At 43.1% G+C, this 20,041-nt stretch overlaps 1 protein-coding gene across 1 annotated transcript in view; it reads right to left on the bottom strand.

Moving 5' to 3' along the window:
* Positions 1-20,041, bottom strand: part of fkbp4 (FKBP prolyl isomerase 4) — a 116,918-nt gene that overhangs the window by 49,778 nt on the left and 47,099 nt on the right. Inside the window, exons 2-4 of the mRNA XM_060923272.1 lie at positions 14,581-14,725; positions 4,649-4,791; positions 4,438-4,558 (exon numbers count right to left, since the gene is read on the bottom strand). Of these exons, the coding sequence (XP_060779255.1) occupies positions 4,438-4,558; positions 4,649-4,791; positions 14,581-14,725 (409 nt within the window). The remainder of the gene's footprint in view (positions 1-4,437; positions 4,559-4,648; positions 4,792-14,580; positions 14,726-20,041) is intronic.

The raw sequence follows: 20,041 nt of genomic DNA, 5'->3' as shown, positions 1-20,041 counted from the left end.
GCTACGGTAAAAAATAGACCACAACTCATTTTACAGCTCAGAAATCCATACAAGACCAGCTACCATCGTAACATATTCTGTAAGAAACACATTCTATACCTAACTTTCAGCTTTCGTTTTAAAAAACAAAATTGCAGATTTATAACTAAATGTTTATACGGCGTAGTGATTTTAAGTTCCTACTTTTGGTGAGGTCGTGACCTCGACCCTGAGGCTTTCCGTTTAGATCAAAACACACGATCGTATTGGTTTTGGGTCTGCGGGAAATGGAGTTACGACGGTGATCAAATATTTCGCATGATGTTTTATTACGGTTATGATTATTCTGTGAGCGCACCGATCCTTAGGTGGATAAAGTTACAACTTAAAATACAATTGGAGACTTTTCAGTGGACTACAACCTTTTTAAGGGAATGCGATGGAGTCAACCGTTTATCGTGTCCCAGATCGAGCCGCCATTTTCCCACAAATTTGCAGAATTTTTGCCAAATTCTGAATAGTGTTCACATTAGGGATGTTAACCGATGACCGTTTGACCGAATCAACGTCAACCGGTTAATTTTTTTTTTTTTTTTTGGTTGTTGGTGAAAAAAAAAAAAATCAATCATTTTGAAGCTGCCGATTTTGGAGCGGAGAACCTGGAATTCTGTGTTGTAAACGCTTGGGCCATGCCATACGGTGTAAGGACGACAGCTGACATATCAGAAACACCCATTCAGTCATGTCCCGCCCCAGTTAAAGACAGCTGACAAATCAGAAACACCCATTCAGTCATGTCCCGCCCTCCCGCCCCAGTTAAAGACAGCTGACAAATCAGAAACACCCATTCAGTCATGTCCTGCCCCAGTTAAAGACAGCTGACAAATCAGAAACACCCACTCAGTCATGCCCCGCCCTCCCGGCCCAGTTAAAGACAGCTGACAAATCAGAAACACCCATTCAGTCATGTCCTGCCCCAGTTAAAGACAGCTGACAAATCAGAAACACCCATTCAGTCATGTCCCGCCCCAGTTGAACGCAGCTGCCGCCACACGGCGAAAGAAACAAGTGTAGACACAGGGTTTTTAGCTTACAAATTACTATTCTGTTTTTTTTTTATTATTATTATTATTATTAGAAGGCACATTGAGTTTAGTCCTGCCTTGGCCAGTGCATTCTGAAAGTATGTTTCGGTCTGTAGCCAACAATGCATGTTATTGCAGATCATATCTCTCCACACAAACTAAAGGCGCAGATGTCGACTTTTTCACAGCTTTTTCATGAACTGTAACGGCATTTGCTTTTGAAGTAATTTTATTACAGAATTTACTCTGATGAAATTATTCAGACACTCCAACGCCCCCCCCCCAAAAAAAAATCGGATCTGCACGAGCCGTGAAAAAGGCGCGCCGTTTGCATCCCTGTTTAAACTCCTAGGTTAACCGACTTTAACCGGCTAATGAGGCTCGGTGGTCAGTCAAGATTTTTTTTTAAGTTTCCGCCATCCCTAGTTCACATCAAAGATTTAGTTTTATCTGTATTATTTCTTTCATTGTTTTTCAAATTAAAACCAACATCACCATTCACATGGATTAAAGCAAAAAAAATTATTTGAACTGAAAATTTACGGGGGGGTAGGGCTGGGCGATATGAGAAAAAATTATATCACGATATATTTTTTCAAAATTTTCAATGATATATATCACAATATAAATCAAATCACCATTTTTGTATTTTCTTTAATTTTCTGCTCAAAATATGAACATTACAAATTAGTAGTTCCTTCCTAATTAACAAAAATAGATTAACAAGCCTTCAAGTTTCACAGAACCAAAACAAACTGGATGCACATTCTTTTGTTCTTTTTGTTCAAATGAATAAATTGAAACTGAAAAATAAAAAACTATATACCATTGTTAATCATTTGTGCAAATTCTAGCAGCTTTCAAATAAACATAAAAGACATATTGACGTGTAAACCTTATGCTGCAAGGAGAAAAAAGTGCAATCCTGTACGTCAGTGTGTTTAAGGTTTTGTGTAACACTTTGTTGTATGTCCGATTTTAAATATCCAAAATACCTCCACACAACCGAAGATCTCTGGCCCTTCTTTTCAACGATGTCCTCCAGGGCAGTGCTCTGACTTTCCTGTTCAGAACTCCGGTCAGTCGGCTTCTCGCTCATTTTTATAATCGCTTTGTTGGAGAAATGCCGCGCTCCTGCAAACTTCACCACAGCCATGCTGTGCGTTGCTGCTACACGTGTGTGTGTTTGTGTGTGCACGCAACCTAACTTGACGTGGCTCTCTTCCAACTGATTGGTTACGTGCGGTACTGTTTAGTTATGATTGGCTATTCGCGTGTCTGTCAAAACTTCGGATGAAGTAATTTTATTGAAGGCGTAGGCTTATCGTAGGCATATCGTACGTGTCTAATTTCTAATCGTAGAGATTTTATATCGTGAATAACATCGTAATCGTAAAATTGCCCAGCCCTAGGTGTGTGTGTGGGGGGGGGGGGGGGGGGGGGATTTCGATGAAATTCTGAGAATGGTTAACTTAGAACTGATAACTTTATTATCAATTAATTAATGGATTAATATATTAAATTTATTGCACTCTCTTTCTATTGCTTCCTTATATTATTTTTTTGTGGCAAACCACACAAATGCAAGCGCCTGGAATGTTTAGTTTTTTGCACCATGAACTAAATGGCTTTCCGTTTTCACCTATTTCGTACAGCCAAGCCCACCTCCACTTGTTTTTTTACACCTTTATCGATGGCAGACACATCAGTGCCTTCTTTCATGTGAAGCACATCCATGCTGCCGAAACCGAAAGCAGAATGACATGCTCCTCGGTGCTCGACGTCAATATAGAAAAAGTTTGGATCTTCGCTTAAATTAAAATTATAATTTGACCTTACTTTGTGTTGAATGACTTCAAAAACAATTCAAGATTTTATTAAGAGAAATATTGTGGCCAACACGAGTGTTAAGTTCCCTAAAAGAACGCGTGAAGTTGGCTGCTATCTACTTTGCGTTCGTTCTCATTTTCCTCCATCATTTAATCGGCCAGAAACAGATGTTTTGACGTAATTTAACTTAGTAGGCTATGATTATTATTTAACCGTAGTCTTCTAGACATTTTGACTGTTTGGGGCATTGAACGCTGGTGTATGATTTTCAGGGAATAAAGTTTAGCGCATGTCGGAACATCATTGCGCTCGCAGCCTCCAACTCCTCAAACGTCCTTTAAATTGTGATATAACGTAGGCTATAAGGCACGGTTCTAATATACCTTACACACTGGCCTAACGAAAATAATAATTGTTGGGGCGTCTACTGATTTGTTAGCTATAAATTTAGGTCTAATTGCTTCTGACAGTCTGCAAATATTGCACCGTCGGGTCTTCAAGTCTGGCTGAAGCAGAGGAGCGGGCTTTCCGGGGTTTATTTTTTCGTTTTTTTTGTTTTTAACATGCTCTATTTCTATATGTCCAGGTTTGAACTAAGTCATTTTGGCAAGATTTAATTTAATACAAAACAGAAATGGTCAGACACAAGCACGCCAAGCACATGGGAATGTATTTTGCCAATTTTGACAGTGCATGTTTTTTTAATGCCGCACCGTAGACAGCGAACGTTTAAACATGATCAAACATAGGAAATGAACGACACAAAGCATGGCTCAAAAACAAAAAAGTTAAATAAACCCTGCTGATAGTTGATGGTGTTGCAACAGTGTTATAACCCAATCTCTACCCAACCACCCGTCATTTTAATTCTCCTCGCATCAGCACCGACCTCACATTTGGCCTTGGGAGAGTTCATTTGACGGAAATCCGTCACACGACGGAAAACTTTAATCCATGCATTCAAAACCGTATAGTTTATTGACTGAGTATATTTAGTGGGGGACCGCCACAGTACCCAGTTTCTGAGACAGACCCATGTACGGTTTAACTGAAAAACAAACAAAAAGGTGTAAGCAAATTGTTTACAACAACAAAAATCAACCAAGTTTTGTTCCACAAGTGAAGATCGAGAAAAAACACCGATCAGAACTGAACTCCGATGAGAAAGGAAATACAATTCTAGTGAGAGGCCTGGAAAATGTGTTAATTTGGCCTAATTAGTAACTCATTAGCCAAAAATTTGACAAAACCACCTATTTTCTTTTTTTTTTGCAGAGTGAGGAGTTCTTTCAAACAAAATCAGAACGGAAATCTGTGGAGAACCGACGGCAGAGATACGATTTAAGCGCATTAAGGACGACGGACGCCACGGCAACAGCTCATTGGCCTTATGGACAGACGAGCTAATAACTGCGCCACGATTTTCACTATAAACATATTTCATGGTGTTTCAGGGTGGACGGCTCCTTTAATATTCAAACGCGTTTAAATAATTTAATAAAACAATAAGCTAGCCTTGCTCTGTGTGCGTTTTTGTTTTTACCTTCTACAGAAGCACCCTCGTTTGGTTTAGCGTAACCCTCTCCTTTAGTGATGGTTCGACGAATAATTCCACCATCTTCATCCTCTGTGATGTCCTCACCGTGAAAGTCAAACAACTCGACCTGCCACACAAACACAAAAATTAAGCAAGAGCCAAAATGTGTGTGTTCACATGAAGGACAGAAAAAGAAAAAAAACAAGTGAAATGGTACCTGGAACACCAGGGTGGCGTGGGGTGGGATTTTGGGTGGGCTTCCAGCAGATCCGTACGCATACTCAGATTTGCAGATCAGTTGACAAATTTCACCAACGCGCATCGTCGCCACACCAACATCCCATGCTTTAATCACCTGACCTGCAGAACATTCAGTCCACACACACACACTTGCATAAATACAGCAGGGTTTTTTCTAGAAAAATTTAGTATGAGGGCGCTCACCATGGCGAGGGAGCGAAGCGGGGGGGGGGGGGGGGGGGAATGGTGCCGGTTGTCCCCCCCCGCTGTGCAAAGCCTTTGAAAAATGCTCCAATGGGACATTCTGAGGCTATCTGAGAGGGAAATTGCAACAAATTGTCTGTCAAAATTGAAAAAGAAAGAAGTAATCTTCTTCTGCCCCGGACAGTCTTTGGCTTTCTTCCGTTTCGTGCCGCGGGATGACATCTTTAAATGCCCAAGTGTCAACAAAAACAACTCGCGAACTACTTCTGTCAAAAGCTCCCGCGCCGGTGGGTAAAAGGTCACTCAGTCTCGAGAAATCTTGCTCTATAAGTCAGCCGACCTTGTATGTAACCCATGTCAAATCTCGCGAGAGCAGCCGCGACAAGTAAACAACTAAACAACATGGTGCCTCAGTCTGGAAAACGCCAATTCGGATTGTTTTTGCACCGTCTGGCGGTGTATCTACTATGACTGGAATATTTTTGGAGCAATTATAACGGATTTGATGATCAGACACATTGTCACGTAGTGTTGCTGGGATGTTTTCACGGAGTCGGTAAGGGGGCACATGCCGAGAGTAAGAGGGCGCAGCGCCCCTGTTCCCCCGTTTAGACGAAAGCCTGAATACAGTTTAAAAAAAAAAAAGAAGCTCTTAATTCTTAACTTTCTGAGCCATTAAATTATTGCCACCCTCGATTATTTATAATTTGTGACACACACTGAGGGAAGAAAAGACTTCGAGGAGGAGATCTAGGGACTCAGACGAACTACCCCCTGAGAACTACATACCTTCGAGGGATTTTCTGTCTTGCATTGGCGTCGCCAGTAGGAACTGACCTAAGCCAGCGTACTAGTCCAGGAAATGCTTGCAAAGATTATATTTCGTGACCCTTTTCAGTCACGTGACCTTCGTAAACGCGACCGCCATTTTGGACATGTAGTGGACTTCGGCTCAAATCGGTTTGAATGCGAGGAAGGCGACAAACATAAAAGAAAAAGGAGCGAGATGCAGAAAACTGTATTTACTAGTTTACTGTAATTATGATCTGGCAGCTATTTACACCGGATCCAGTGTAAATAGCTGCCGGAGCCAACGTCCGGCCGGGCCGCGAGCTAGCGCGCTCCGGAGCCTCGGACGTTGGCTCCGGCAGCTATTTACACTGGATCCGGTGTAAATAGCTGCCAGATCATAATTACAGTAAACTAGAATGGAATGTTAACAGCAATGTAATGCCTTTTCTGGCTAATTTTATTCGTCTTACCTCCAACAAAGTGGTCACTACACAAGCGTTGGTATGCCGCTATCCATCTTCTCCGTCGGTCAGCATCTACCGGGATCCGATAAAATGATAACCCTTGCCTTGTGTGTTGATGGTTACTACATCCAGGTGCACAACAACATAGTGGCATGATGGAAGTCTTGCTGAAAATAAACAAACACTTTCTTTGCTGCCGTTCCTCAATGCTGGCTGTGGTAAACTACTGGTAGTACACGTCCAAAATGGCGGCCACGTTTGTCGTGACGTCACGTGAAAAGGGTCCATACGCTCAATAAAGCCTGAACTTCACCGTCAGTCCATTTGTCGCGATTCATTTTCTCTCGGTGTTTCAAGACGGAATTTTAAAAATGGCAGGTGCCAGTGTTGCGTTGGCACGTTTGACCAATCAAAGTACACTTGCATCTGGACCAGTCACAGGACACTTAGGCACTGTTTACACATACCTGGGTATTTTTAAAAACGCAGACCTTTGCCTTCGTTTGTGCCTTTCGTTTATACACAAACGGAGTTTTTTCCTCTGAAAACGATTCTTTCTAAAAACCCCGGCAAAAGTGGAGATTTTTTGAAAACTCCGTTTTGCGTTTGTGTGTAAAGAGACCAAAACGGAGTTTTAGGCAATCTTCGCGCCACAAAAGAGCGACCATTGTACATATGACAAGCATGGAAACACTCAGAGTAGCAGCATTTCTGTTATTAAGAGCTATATTCGCCTGTTTGCTTTTGAGAATAAAGCTCATTGACCAGCAGAGACGCATTAGGGCTCGGAGGGCAGCAATTGCGGAGCTTCCGGTGACCAAAAGAGCCCGACTGTACCACCGCCAGCGTCGGTGATTTTGGGTTCGACCTGGACGGACTGCTATCTGGTGGGAGAATTTCGAGAATGGCGTTGTCGTCCCGGAGGAATGGCAGGAAAATTTCAGAATGTCACAATCCTCACTCCTGTCACTCGCAGAGTTGGTACATCCGTACATACAGGGTGAGTGTACTCACATGCGCGCTTCTGTCGATGTCGTCAAAAAAGTTGCCTGCACACTCTTACCTGGCTGACGAGGGTAGACTGCGCAAGAGCTCTTGACAGCGTATTTATGCGGATCAATATAAACGTAATTTAAAAAAAAAACGCAGCTGTGTGCACGAAGTTATTTTGGAAAATGGAGTTTAGAAAATATGCGTTTTTAAAAATACCCGGGTATGTGTAAACAGCGCCTTATCACTCACGGTTCCCGAGTGTACCCTGAAGTAGGCAGGGCTCCCGCTGGCGCTCGTCACTGACTAATATAACCCATCAGTGACGAAGAGAAAATGACGAGCGGTCGTCACAGTGACAAACGTATTGGGCACAAGTCCTCTTTTATAGAAATCCCTCCGTTTGCTGAAATCCAGCCCCGGTGAAGAGACTGCAGGAAGCCAGACTGTAAACAATGAGCACGTGCTTGTGACCAATACGAGCGCCAAACTTTTGACCAATCGCAGTGTGTGTCTTAATCGGCCTGGGTGTGGTGGCGTCATTATCTCTGCGCGAACCGAACGATAACGCAGTCTAACCTGATTGGCGAGCTTCTCCAAGCACTGAGGATGATTTAAGGGCTGAAACAGGCACGGGGAGGCGCACTCAGAGCTCCGACCGTCCCCAAGCACATCATAACACAGGGTCAGTAATTGAGGTTTTTCACCCACGTGACCAAGTCATGTGATGCTGCCATTTTGGACGTCACGGCTCGAATCAGTTTGAATGCGAGGAAGGCGACAAACGAAAAACATAAAAGAAAAAGGAGCGAGATGCAGAAAACACCTTCACTATCCAGCGATGTAGGGCATTTACAGGGTGAGCAGAGGGAGAGGTATTTGCAAAAATTGAGGTTAGCAGGCTTAGAGAACGACGTTTACCTGCTTTACTGTAATTATGATCCGGCAGCTATTTACACCGGATCCAGTGTAAATAGCTGCCGGAGCGCGCTCCGGCTTGCTCCCCCTCAAATTAAGCAGCGCGCTCCGGCTTGCTCCCGGAGTGCTCTGGGAGCAAGCCGGAGCACGCTGCTTAATTTGAGGGGGAGCAAGCCGGAGCACTCCGGGAGCAAGCCGGAGCACTCCGGGAGCAAGCCGGAGCATGCTGCTTAATTTGAGGGGGAGCAAGCCGGAGCACGCTGCTTAATTTGAGGGGGAGCAAGCCGGAGCGCGCTCCGGAACCTCGGCCGGAGCACTCCGGGAGCAAGCCGGAGCACTCCGGGAGCAAGCCGGAGCACGCTGCTTAATTTGAGGGGGAGCAAGCCGGAGCGCGCTCCGGAACCTCGGCCGGAGCACTCCGGGAGCAAGCCGGAGCACTCCGGGAGCAAGCCGGAGCACGCTGCTTAATTTGAGGGGGAGCAAGCCGGAGCGCGCTCCGGGAGCAAGCCGGAGCACTCCGGGAGCAAGCCGGAGCACTCCGGGAGCAAGCCGGAGCACGCTGCTTAATTTGAGGGGGAGCAAGCCGGAGCGCGCTCCGGCAGCTATTTACACTGGATCCGGTGTAAATAGCTGCCGGATCATAATTACAGTAAACTAGTAAATACAGTAAAGGAAAAACTTGAGACTGAAAGGTTTTAACAGTCATCCAAATGACTGAACGTAAACATTGCTACAGTAACATACCAGCTATGATGATGTTGACATTAGCTAGCTTGACCTTCAAAATGGCGGACACCGGGGCGTCACGTGACCCTGTGACGTCAGGTGAAAAACCTCAATACAGGGGTCGGTGTAATTTAACCCCCCGCCGCCCCGGCAAACTAAAAGTGCCGTCAGCCAGCACGCCACAGAAGCGCTCTATGTTTCGGGGGCGTGGCATGTTGAGTTGAGTCCTCACGGCGGACGTATGACGTAAAACGTGGTGTCATTCTGTGTTCGGTTCGAAAATGGACTGCAAATTCAGATTCTTTCACTCTGTAAAAACCCGAAGAAGAGGAAGATGAGGATTCCTTCACCGTTGGCTGTTCCAGGACTCTCCTCGACTCTTCACTTGTAAATCAATTTTTGTCTTGAAGTAAAAGGAGTCCTAATAGCTCTTTTGAAGAATTCCCTGCTGAAATATCCTCAAGTAAGCTCAAACTTAAAAAAAAAAAAAAAAGGGGTTTTAGTTTGATGGTGCACAGGGCGCTCAAAATCAAGCCTTTCTTCTCAGATGCTGGAGTGCAGCCCAAATTTTATATCTATCCAGTCCCCCCAGGATTCCGCAGGCCTTTTTTGTGATTGCTGCAGGCTAAAATGTCTCATGTTGCAGGGTTTTCCAAAAAATTGCGATGAAAGTTGTGGTGTTTTTTAGGTTTTTGTTGTGATTACATTGCGGGAGGAAGTGAAAGTTGCGATTTTGTCTTTTTGTGATTAAAATTGAGTGATATGTTAAATATTAAGTTATTACTGAAAAGCTATTGATTAAAAAAACAGACACTGAGAAATGGTCCTATAAGCAACTTTACCAATATAAAAGATTACCAGGACTACAAAAATGCAGAAAAATCAGCTTTACTTATCCAAATGCACCTGTTGGTTCTAAAGTTAAAGTGCAGAGAACCTCACAGCACAACATGAAGTTACCTTAAAATATAATATAAATGCCTCAGCTTTCATGTAAGAAAAAAAAACCTATTAATACTAGTACTGTGTGCAGGCAGTCTCTCCTGAAGACTAAATTAAACAATAATTATAAACTAAAAAAATGGCTCAGGCTTCATAGAAGGGAAAAAAAACCCAATTTGATCAGAATCTCACAGTATGATGCTGAAGCTGCCTAAACAATGGAAAATAAAATACCATTTTGGCAAAAATGTTGGCATCCATTAATTTCTTGTATTAAGTAAAAAAAAAAAAGTGCGCAGTCCTTCACTGTAAACATAACACTTTCAGTAACAGAATTTAAGCCTACATAAACACTGACTCGCACATGCAGTGTTGCCAGATACTGCCGACGTTTTCCAGCCCAAAATATGTTCAAAACCCGCCAAAATGCACTTAAAACCGCCCAATCTGGCAACACTGGAAGTAAGGCGGAAGGTAGTTTGTCGACGTCACCGATTGGTCAAATTTGCGGGAAAGTTGCGGTGATTGGATATAACTGCAACACCGCCGTGAATTCACAGGGATTGGTTGAATTTGCATTAAAGTTGCAAATCGCAACATCGCGAAATCCTGGAGGGTCTGTGTATTTTCAAAAAGCACAGATGTTTAAAATGTGTAAAAGAAAAAAAATAAAAATGTATACAACCACCATTTTTTAAAAAATACAAATGGAACATTAAAGGAACAGTCCACCGTACTTCCGTAATTAAATATGTTCTTCTCTGAATTGAGATGAGCTGATCCGTACCTCTCCGAGCTTTGCGCAACCTCCCAGTCAGTCAGACGCGCTGTCACTCCTGTTAGCAATGTAGCTAGGCTCAGTATGGCCAATGGTATTTTTTGGGGCTGTAGTTAGATGTGACCAAACTCTTCCATGTTTTTCCTGTTTACATAGGTTTATATGACCAGTGATATGAAACAAAGTTCAGTTACACAAATTGAAACGTGGCGATTTTCTATGCTATGGAAAGTCTGCACTATAATGACAGGCGTACTAACACCTTCTGCGCGCTTCGACAGCGCATTGATACCTTCATAGTGCGGACTTTCCATAGCATAGAAAATCACTACGTTTCAACTTGTGTAACCGAACTTTGTTTCATGTCACTGGTCATATAAACCTATGTAAACAGGAAAAACGCGGAAGAGTTTGGTCGCATCTAACTACAGCCCCAAAAAATACCACTGGCCATACTGAGCCTAGCTACATTGCTAACAGGAGTGACAGCGCGTCTGACTGACTGGGAGGTCACGCAAAGCTCGGAGAGGTACGGATCAGCTCGTCTCAATTCAGAGAACAACATATTTCATTATGGAAGTACGGTGGACTGTTCCTTTAATGTTCCATTCGTATTTTTTTTTAAAAAAAAATGGTTGTTCTACACTTTTTTTCTTTTACACATTTTAAACATCTGTGCTTTTTGAAAACATTTTTTTTTTTACACATTTAAAGCATATGAGCATTTTTTTTTAAACATCTTGTTTTACACATTTTAAACATCTCATAGCATCGTTAGCTAGCACCTCTTGGCAGACAGCACACTGCGGCAGTGGAGCATCTTCAGATCCAGTCCATGAAAATCCAAACTTTAAATAATCGTGGTCATACTTCCTTCTTTTTTTGTTTGGCCCAGACTCTGTCTCCTCACTCACTGTAGCTTTAGGTACTAAAAATCGATCCATTTTGTCTCTGGTAAAGGCTAGCTGAAGTTCGCTAAATGTCCGCAATAGTAACTTATTCTGGTTTATTTTTCCTGACATTGCGCGCCCCCCCCCGAAGAACTCTGGCGCCCCCTAGGGGAGGCGCGCCCCACACTTTGAAAAGCCCTGCCTTAAGTGGTTTCTTACAGAAGCTGCGAGAGGCCCTTCATATAATCTTTTTTTTAATTCACCTTGTTATCCCGAGATAACGACAATTAATTCAGGATGTCAAGAAAACACAACTAATTCGAGATCTCGAGAAAACAAAATTATTCCGTGATCTCGAAAAAACAGCTGAGATTTGTGGCAGAGCTGCGCCCCCTGTGGGTCAGACAACGAAGACTTAGAAATTGTCGGACATGTAACAGAGCAGAAACGGCTTTTTACGATGCCTTGAGAGAGAGGGGGGCCAGTCTTCTGCGGAGGTGCCGCGGACTAATTTTGAAATTATCCCTTATTAAAAGACTTAATGTAATCTCTCCCTGTGTCAACCCCTGATCAAAATATTGCCTTATTAGGTGATCGATTATTCCAGACATTCTAATGACCAAGGCGGCACGGTGGTGTAGTGGTTAGCGCTGTCGCCTCACAGCAAGAAGGTCCGGGTTCGAGCCCCGTGGCCGGCGAGGGCCTTTCTGTGTGGAGTTTGCATGTTCTCCCCGTGTCCGCGTGGGTTTCCTCCGGGTGCTCCGGTTTCCCCCACAGTCCAAAGACATGCAGGTTAGGTTAACTGGTGACTCTAAATTGACCGTAGGTGTGAATGTGGGTGTGAATGGTTGTCTGTGTCTATGTGTCAGCCCTGTGATGACCTGGCGACTTGTCCAGGGTGTACCCCGCCTTTCGCCCGTAGTCAGCTGGGATAGGCTCCAGCTTGCCTGTGACCCTGTAGAAGGATAAAGCGGCTAGAGATAATGAGATGAGATGAGATTCTAATGACCAAAGTTGCGTCTATACAGAATGAGAAATAGCCCCAAAGTCAGCATATCACAAGTCTCTTGGCGCACCTGAATGAACCATTTCTCAGCTGTTTACTCGAGATCATGAAATAAATCGTTTTGTTTTCTCGAGATCTCAAATTAGTTGTGTTGTTTTCTCGAGATCCTGAATTAATTATCCAGAGATAACGACATAAGGTGAATAAAAAAAAAAAAAAAAAAAAAAAAAAATGGATTATATGAAGGGCCTCTCTCGACTTCCATAGTTTCTTACATCTAATTATGATATTTTATTATTATTTTGTTGTTGTTATACTATTTATTTCATTTTAGTATTGGCTGAGGTAAGTGTTGAGTTCAATATTTAAAATAAAACCCTCCAGCTTGTTTTTTGCAATTTATTCCTTGAATGTCAATTAAAGAATGATTGAAAGATTGCCACCAAAAATCTAAGGTAAAAAGCTTCAATTTTGGTGAGTAATTTTCATAAATTTAAAAGGACATGTTTTCCACCAACATTAAGCCCAGCAAACTAATGGCCTGCCCTGTAATGTAAAGTTGGGTCGAGGAATGAAACCAGGCAGGGTTCTGGTAAAAAATGGTTTTAGCGGTCTTCTCTTAAAGAACTTAAAAGAATTTAGATTGAACTGAATCATCTCAAATGCTTCTTGTAGCTTTAAAATAGTCCCAGCAGGTGACTCTGAAGAAAAATACTGTGTGTTTGAACACCGGCCGCTGTAAACACTTTGCATACACCCCAATGACCGACTCCACCGACTGCCACGACACCACCGCGCACGATTCCCTCATCGGCACAGTGGAGTACCACAAATTGCTACCTGGTCTGTGCGAAACAATGATTTGAGTGAACTTACTTCCAGTAAAATAAACAGATAGTCAGACCCTCCAGGATTTCGCGATGTTGCGATTTGCAACTTCAACGCAAATTCAACCAATCCCCGCGAATTCAGGGCGGTGTTGCAATTATATCCAATCACCGCAACTTTGACCAATCGTTGGCGTCGTCTTGAGGTGACGTCGACAAACTACCTTCCGCCTTACTTCCAGTGTTGCCAGATTGGGCGGTTTCCCACCCAGTTGGGGGGTTTCAAGTGCATTTTGGCGGGTTTTGAACATATTTTGGGTTGGAAAACGTCAGCAGTATCTGGCAACACTGCTTACTTCCGTGTATCCGTTCAAGAGAAGCAGCATGTGCGAGTCAGTGTTTCTGTAGGCTTAAATTCTGTTACTGAAAGTGTGTTATGTTTACAGTGAAGGACTGTGCGCACTTAATTTTACTTAATACAAGAAATTAATGGATGCCAACATTTTTGCCAAAACGGTATTTTATTTTCCATTGTCTAGGCAGCTTCAGCATCATACTGTGAGATTCTGATCAAATTGTTTTTTTTTCCTTCTATGAAGCCTGAGCCATTTATTTTATTAGTTCATAATTATTGTTTAATTTAGTCTTCAGGAGAGACTGCCTGCACACAGTACTAGTATTAATAGGTTTTTTTTTCTTACATGAAAGCTGAGGCATTTATATTATATTTTAAGGTAACTTCATGTTGTGCTGTGAGGTTCTCTGCACTTGAACTTTTGAACCAACAGGTGCATTTGGATAAGTAAAGCCTATTTTTCTGCATTTTTGTAGTCCTGGTAATCTTTTATATTGGTAAATTTGTTTATAGGATCATTTCTCAGTGTCTTTGTTTTTTTAATCAATAGTTTTTCAGGAATAACTTAATATTTAACATATCACTCAATTTTAATCACAAAAAGAGAAAATCGCAACAATTTCTCACAACTTTCACTTCCTCCCGCAATATAATCGCAACAAAAACCTAAAAAAACACCACAACTTTCATCGCAATTTTATCCAATCTATCCAGTCCCCCCCGCGGAATCCTGGGGGGACTGGATAGATAGTCGCCTAATTCAAACCACTGCTACTGCCATGAATGAGTTGTAAATGAGCATATCTGACTGCTCTCTCGCTCCAGCATGAAAATAAAAGCTTTGCTTGGAAAAAAAAAAAAAAAAAAAGTGCCTTGTATTCACATCTGCATATCTATCCACTTATCCATTACATCCTTGTTCGACGTAATGATTTTTGTGCAGTGCTTTGAGGGGTACCAATAATTACGGAACTGCTTAAGCAGGTGTTTGCATGCAGGTTTATACGTCAAACCCACCTTTTCCTAACTCGAATGAGAATCTCTCTCCTCGGTCACGGCTGGAGTCGAACTGAGTGCCGTCCAAAAGGGTGCCGACGTAATGCACAAACACCTTGTCACCGGTCATCGGCAACTCCGTACCTGTGCCCTCTCTCTTCACCAGCTACAGGCAGACACAAGGAAGTGACAGAAGAAAAAGACAGACGTTATTAATGAGGTATACATTTTGATAATTAACCAAAGTGTGCACATACTAGGGCTGGTACGGTTCACAAAATCTACGGTTCGGTTCTTATTTTTTCTTTTAATCTTTAAAACTCCAGAAATATACTTCAGCATATGACATATGGGTCAGTCCATGAAATGATGTTACTTTTCATTGGTCCGGGTTTACATAATCATTTCATCTTTAAATTCCATGATTTAAAGAAATATTTAGCAGATTATCCATAAAATATTGTTTGAAGAAATAAAATAAATTTAAAAAAATGAAGTTCTTTGTTGAAATAAAGAAATGTGAAACATTTTCTTCCCCTGTGACTGGACACGGATGACACGTTTTTTGTGACATGGAATATTTGCTGACTTTGAGCTGAAATAAACCTTCATTACTTTCTGAGAATTTCAATAAAATTAGTTTCATGGTACTTGCAATTTAGTTTTACACTCGCATAATAAAGTTAATAAGGTTCTATAAACTATTTAGCTTCGAATTCATCCACTAAAAATAGGTTGTGAACGTAACATTGTGATGTCCTACCGTGATAAAACAAGTTGAAATCATGATTGATGTTTTTAATATAAAGAAGAATATACTATAAAACGATGTAGGTAGAAAGAAATTTAAACAAACGGCAATAAAAGAAATTATCCATGTTTTTTCTCACATCCTAACTTGGCGTCCACTCACTTCCTGGTTCGTTCACAACCTGCGAGACCTATTTACTCAATCTAGGTCAGCTGAACTGACGCGAGATAACTTCTTGCAGGATCTCACACACCACAACACGTGTTCTCGTCGCTATCAATGGCATCAAAATGGCGGCCAGCAAGAGCAGGTAAGTGATATCAGCGTGTCCAGCAAAGTTACGCTTAAAACCATGCTGCGTTCGACCGACAGTTGGTGATATTATGTGATAAGGAAGTCTATGTGATTGTGACTTGTATAACACGACGAGATCATCTTACAGCTAAACATTTGTCACAACGCCGACAATCTGATCGCCTGTTTTGACGGGAAGATTTTGACTTGTTTATGTTTTCAGACACTATTCGCTGTCGTGTCTTTGTTACGTTTATCAGCCGTTTTGGTGCATGATCGGCTCATTTAATTTAATCATCAGTGATAAACTACCGATAGTTTTAAAATCATTCAAAATTGAAAATGCATCATAAGTTTTACTTCCTACCACCCTTGTAGACTCCTCGCCGACCAGCGGTTGCGAACGTAAATTGTTTTAATTGACTCCCTCTGTCACATTTTGGTAACCCCATTTCATGGACTGACCCATATAGCTTAATTATCCACAATTTGGAATACAGACCATCAGGCCACCCATTTTTTATCTTTAGGTTTACGGATTTTTTCAACATATTTTTGATGTCGGTCGAAATAAAAATAAGTGTCCTTGTCCAATTTTTTTTTTTTTGCATGGCAAAATTTCAATGTCGGATTAAGATGATAAAATAATTTAAAGGGGTACCAAATATAATATATACAGTTGCTGATGTGACAAACTAACGTATTAAGTATTCTATCAAATTTATATACTAGAAAACAACGAAATATCTTGGTAATTGTAAATATAATAGTCGGTACGCTAAACGGCACAAGAGTCGCCATTTTTAAAAGACCGTGACGTCAGCGCTACCCACTGCACTAGGAGAGAAGCGTGTAATCATGGCGTCGGGTGCATCAAGTGAAAGCGACAGCTCTGTCGAATCATACGAAGAGATCCCGCAAAAGACACGTCTGGAGGATCGTTATGCTTTCCATTGGTCCTGTTATTACACCCGAAAGCAACACACTGTGGCGTTGTGTAGCCGATCACTTACAATTCATCCTGCTTTCCGATTCGCACGTGCTATTCCCAACCTCAATGAGCCAACACAACTGGGCACATACATACGTCATGAGTGTTACGCAGAGAAAATGAACGTGCATTCTGATTGGATAAAATTAATATCATGGCGGGCTGTTCAAACTGCGGAAATAGTTTGTTCGAGCTACTTTCAAAACACTAACTTTCCAACCTTAGAACAAAAAACTTTTGTAAGTCTTGAATAAGGTTCGTTAATGTGTGTTTTATTGTTATATTTACTCTATATATTGCCCTCTGTAATTCAAGGGACACACTTTACATACATACACACACAAACATACACACACATATATATATATATATATATATATATATATATATATATATATATACACATATATACATACATACACACACACACACGTATATACACACACATACATATACACATATACATATACATATATACACATATATACACACACACACACACACATACATATACACACACATATATATATATATATAAAAAAAAAATCTCCTTCTCACCCCCGGCGGGGGGGTGGTATCCATGTCATCCTCAAGCTCGGGTCCTCTACCAGAGGCCTGGGAGTTTGAGGGTTCTGCGCAGTATCTTCGATGTTCCTAGGACTGCGCTCTTCTGGACTGAGGCTTCAGATGTTGTTCCTGGGATTTGCTGGAGCCACTCTCCCAGTTTGGGGGTTACTGCCCCAAGTGCCCCCACTACCACGGGGACCACGCAACCCTTGACCTTCCACATCCGTTCCAGCTGCTCTTTCAACCCTTGATACTTCTCAAGTTTCTCATGTTCCTTCTTCCTGATGTTGGCGTCAGCTGGGATCGCCACATCTATCACCACCACCCTCTTCTGCTCTTTGTCCACCACCACTATGTCCGGTTGGTTAGCCAGGATCTGTTTGTCAGTCTGGAAGCTGAAGTCCCACAGAATCTTGGCCCTGTTGTTCTCAGCCACCTTCTGTGGTATGGCCCATTGGGACTTGGGTATTTCTATTCCATACTGGTTGCAGATGTTCCTGTATACTATCCCAGCCACTTGGTTGTGCCTCTCCATGTACGCTGATCCAGCTAGCATCTTACACCCTGCTACTATGTGCTGGACTGTTTCAGGGGCTTCTTTGCACAGTCTGCATCTTGGGTCTGATCTACTCTGGTAGATCCTGGCCTCTATGGCTCTTGTGCTTATGGCCTGTTCTTGTGCTGCCATGATTAGTGCCTCTGTGCTGTCTGTCAGTCCTGCATTATCCAGCCACTGGTAGGATTTCTTGATATCAGCCACTTCCTCTATCTGACGGTGGTACATGCCATGTAGGGGTTTGTCTCTCCAGGTTGTCTGTTCCTCCTCCTCCTGTGCACTCTCATCAGGGTTCTGCTGCCTGAGACATTCACTTAGCAGTTCATCCTTTGGGGCCATCTTTCTGATGTATTCTCGGATTTTCGATGTTTCATCCTGGACCGTGGTCTTGACGCTCACTAGCCCTCGGCCTCCCTCTTTCCGCTTAGTGTATAGTCTCAGGGTGCTGGACTTGGGGTGGAACCCTCCATGCATGGTGAGGAGCTTTCTAGTCTTGATATCTGTGGCTTCTATCTCCTCCTTTGGCCAGTTTATGATACCAGCGGGGTATCTGATGACTGGTAGTGCGTACATGTTGATGGCTCGGACCTTGTTTTTACCATTCAGCTGACTTTTCAGGACCTGCCTTACTCTCTGGAGGTATTTGGCTGTGGTTGACTTCCTTGTGGCCTCTTCATGGTTTCCATTAGCCTGTGGGATGCCAAGGTACTTGTAGCTGTCTTGGATATCACCTATGTTGCCCTCTGGTAGGTCAATCCCTTCAGTCTGGATCATCTTGCCTCTCTTTGAGACCATCCGGCCACACTTGTCCAATCCGAATGACATCCCTATGTCATCGCTGTAGATCCGGGTGGTGTGGATCAGCGAGTCTATTTCTCGCTCATTCCTGGCATACAGCTTGATGTCATCCATGTAGAGCAGGTGGCTGATTGTTGCCCCACTACGGAATCGGTACCCGTAGCCGCTCTTCGTGATGATCTGACTGAGGGGGTTCAGGCCTATGCAGAACAGCAGTGGTGATAGCGCATCTCCTTGGTATATGCCGCACTTGATGTTGACTTGGGCAATGGGTTTTGAGTTGGCCTCTAGGGTTGTCTTCCACATTTCCATTGAGTTCTGGATGAAGGTCCTTAGGTTCCTGTTGATCTTATACAGTTCCAGACATTCCAGTATCCATGTGTGTGGCATTGAGTCGTAGGCTTTCTTGTAGTCAATCCAGGCAGTGCACAGGTTGGTCTGTCTCTTCTTACAGTCTCGGGCGACTGTTCTATCGGCCAGTAGCTGGTGCTTGGCTCCTCTGGTGTTACTGCCAATTCCTTTCTGTGCCTCGCTCATGTATTGAGCCACATGCTTACTCATTTTTGCCGCAATGATGCCTGACAGGGCCTTCCATGTTGTGCAGAGACAGGTAATTGGCCGGTAGTTGGATGGGATGGGTCCCTTCTGGGGGTCCTTCATGATTAGGACTGTCCTGCCTTGGGTTAGCCATTCTGGGTGGGTTCCATCCCTCAGCAGCTGGTTCATCTGTGCTGCTAGGCGTTCATGGAGTGCAGTTAGCTTCTTCAGCCAGTACGTATGGATCATATCGGGGCCTGGTGCTGTCCAGCTCTTCATCTTTGACACTCTTTCTTGGACGTCTGCCATTGAGATGGTTACTGGTTCTTGTTCTGGGAGGTTGCTGTGGTCAGCTCTTAGGTCCACTAACCATTGGGCATCGGTGTTGTGTGATGCCTTTCTTTCCCATATGTCTTTCCAGTATTTTTCCACCTCAGCTCTTGGTGGGTCTGACCTGTTGTTGTTCCCCTGCCATTGAGAGTACACCTTGGCTGGTTCAGTGGAGAACAGCTTGTTTATTCTCCTGGCCTCTCCTTCCTTAGTGTATCTCCTCAACCGGGTGGCCAGAGCTGTTAGTCGCTGTTTGGCAGTTTCGAGTGCCTCTGGTATGGAGAGTGAGTTGTACTTCCTGGGCGCCCCTTTATTCACCATGTTCCCTTTCTGTAGTTCAGCTAGCTGGCTAACTTCTCTCCTTGCTGCCTTTATCTTGGCCTCTAATCGTCTCTTCCATGGTGGATACTGTTTGTTATGTCCCGAGCCCACCTTGTGTCCAAGCATCTCCATGATTACTGTTGCTGTACTGTGTATCAGCTTGTTGGTCTCAGTGATGGTTCTTGTGGAGATTGTCTTCAGAGCAGCATTCACATCTACTAGTAGATCTTCTGAAGGTACTTGGCAACTCAGCTTCGGTATTCGTCGGGGGCTCCAGGTTTCCAGTTGGGTCACAATCTTCCTTCTCAGGTCAGCAGCTCTTGTGTTGAGGCTGTTA

The sequence above is a fragment of the Neoarius graeffei genome, chromosome 6, assembly GCF_027579695.1.
Source record: "Neoarius graeffei isolate fNeoGra1 chromosome 6, fNeoGra1.pri, whole genome shotgun sequence".
In the NCBI taxonomy this organism is placed as follows: domain Eukaryota; kingdom Metazoa; phylum Chordata; class Actinopteri; order Siluriformes; family Ariidae; genus Neoarius; species Neoarius graeffei.
This window is presented reverse-complemented; position numbering and strand designations above follow the sequence as displayed.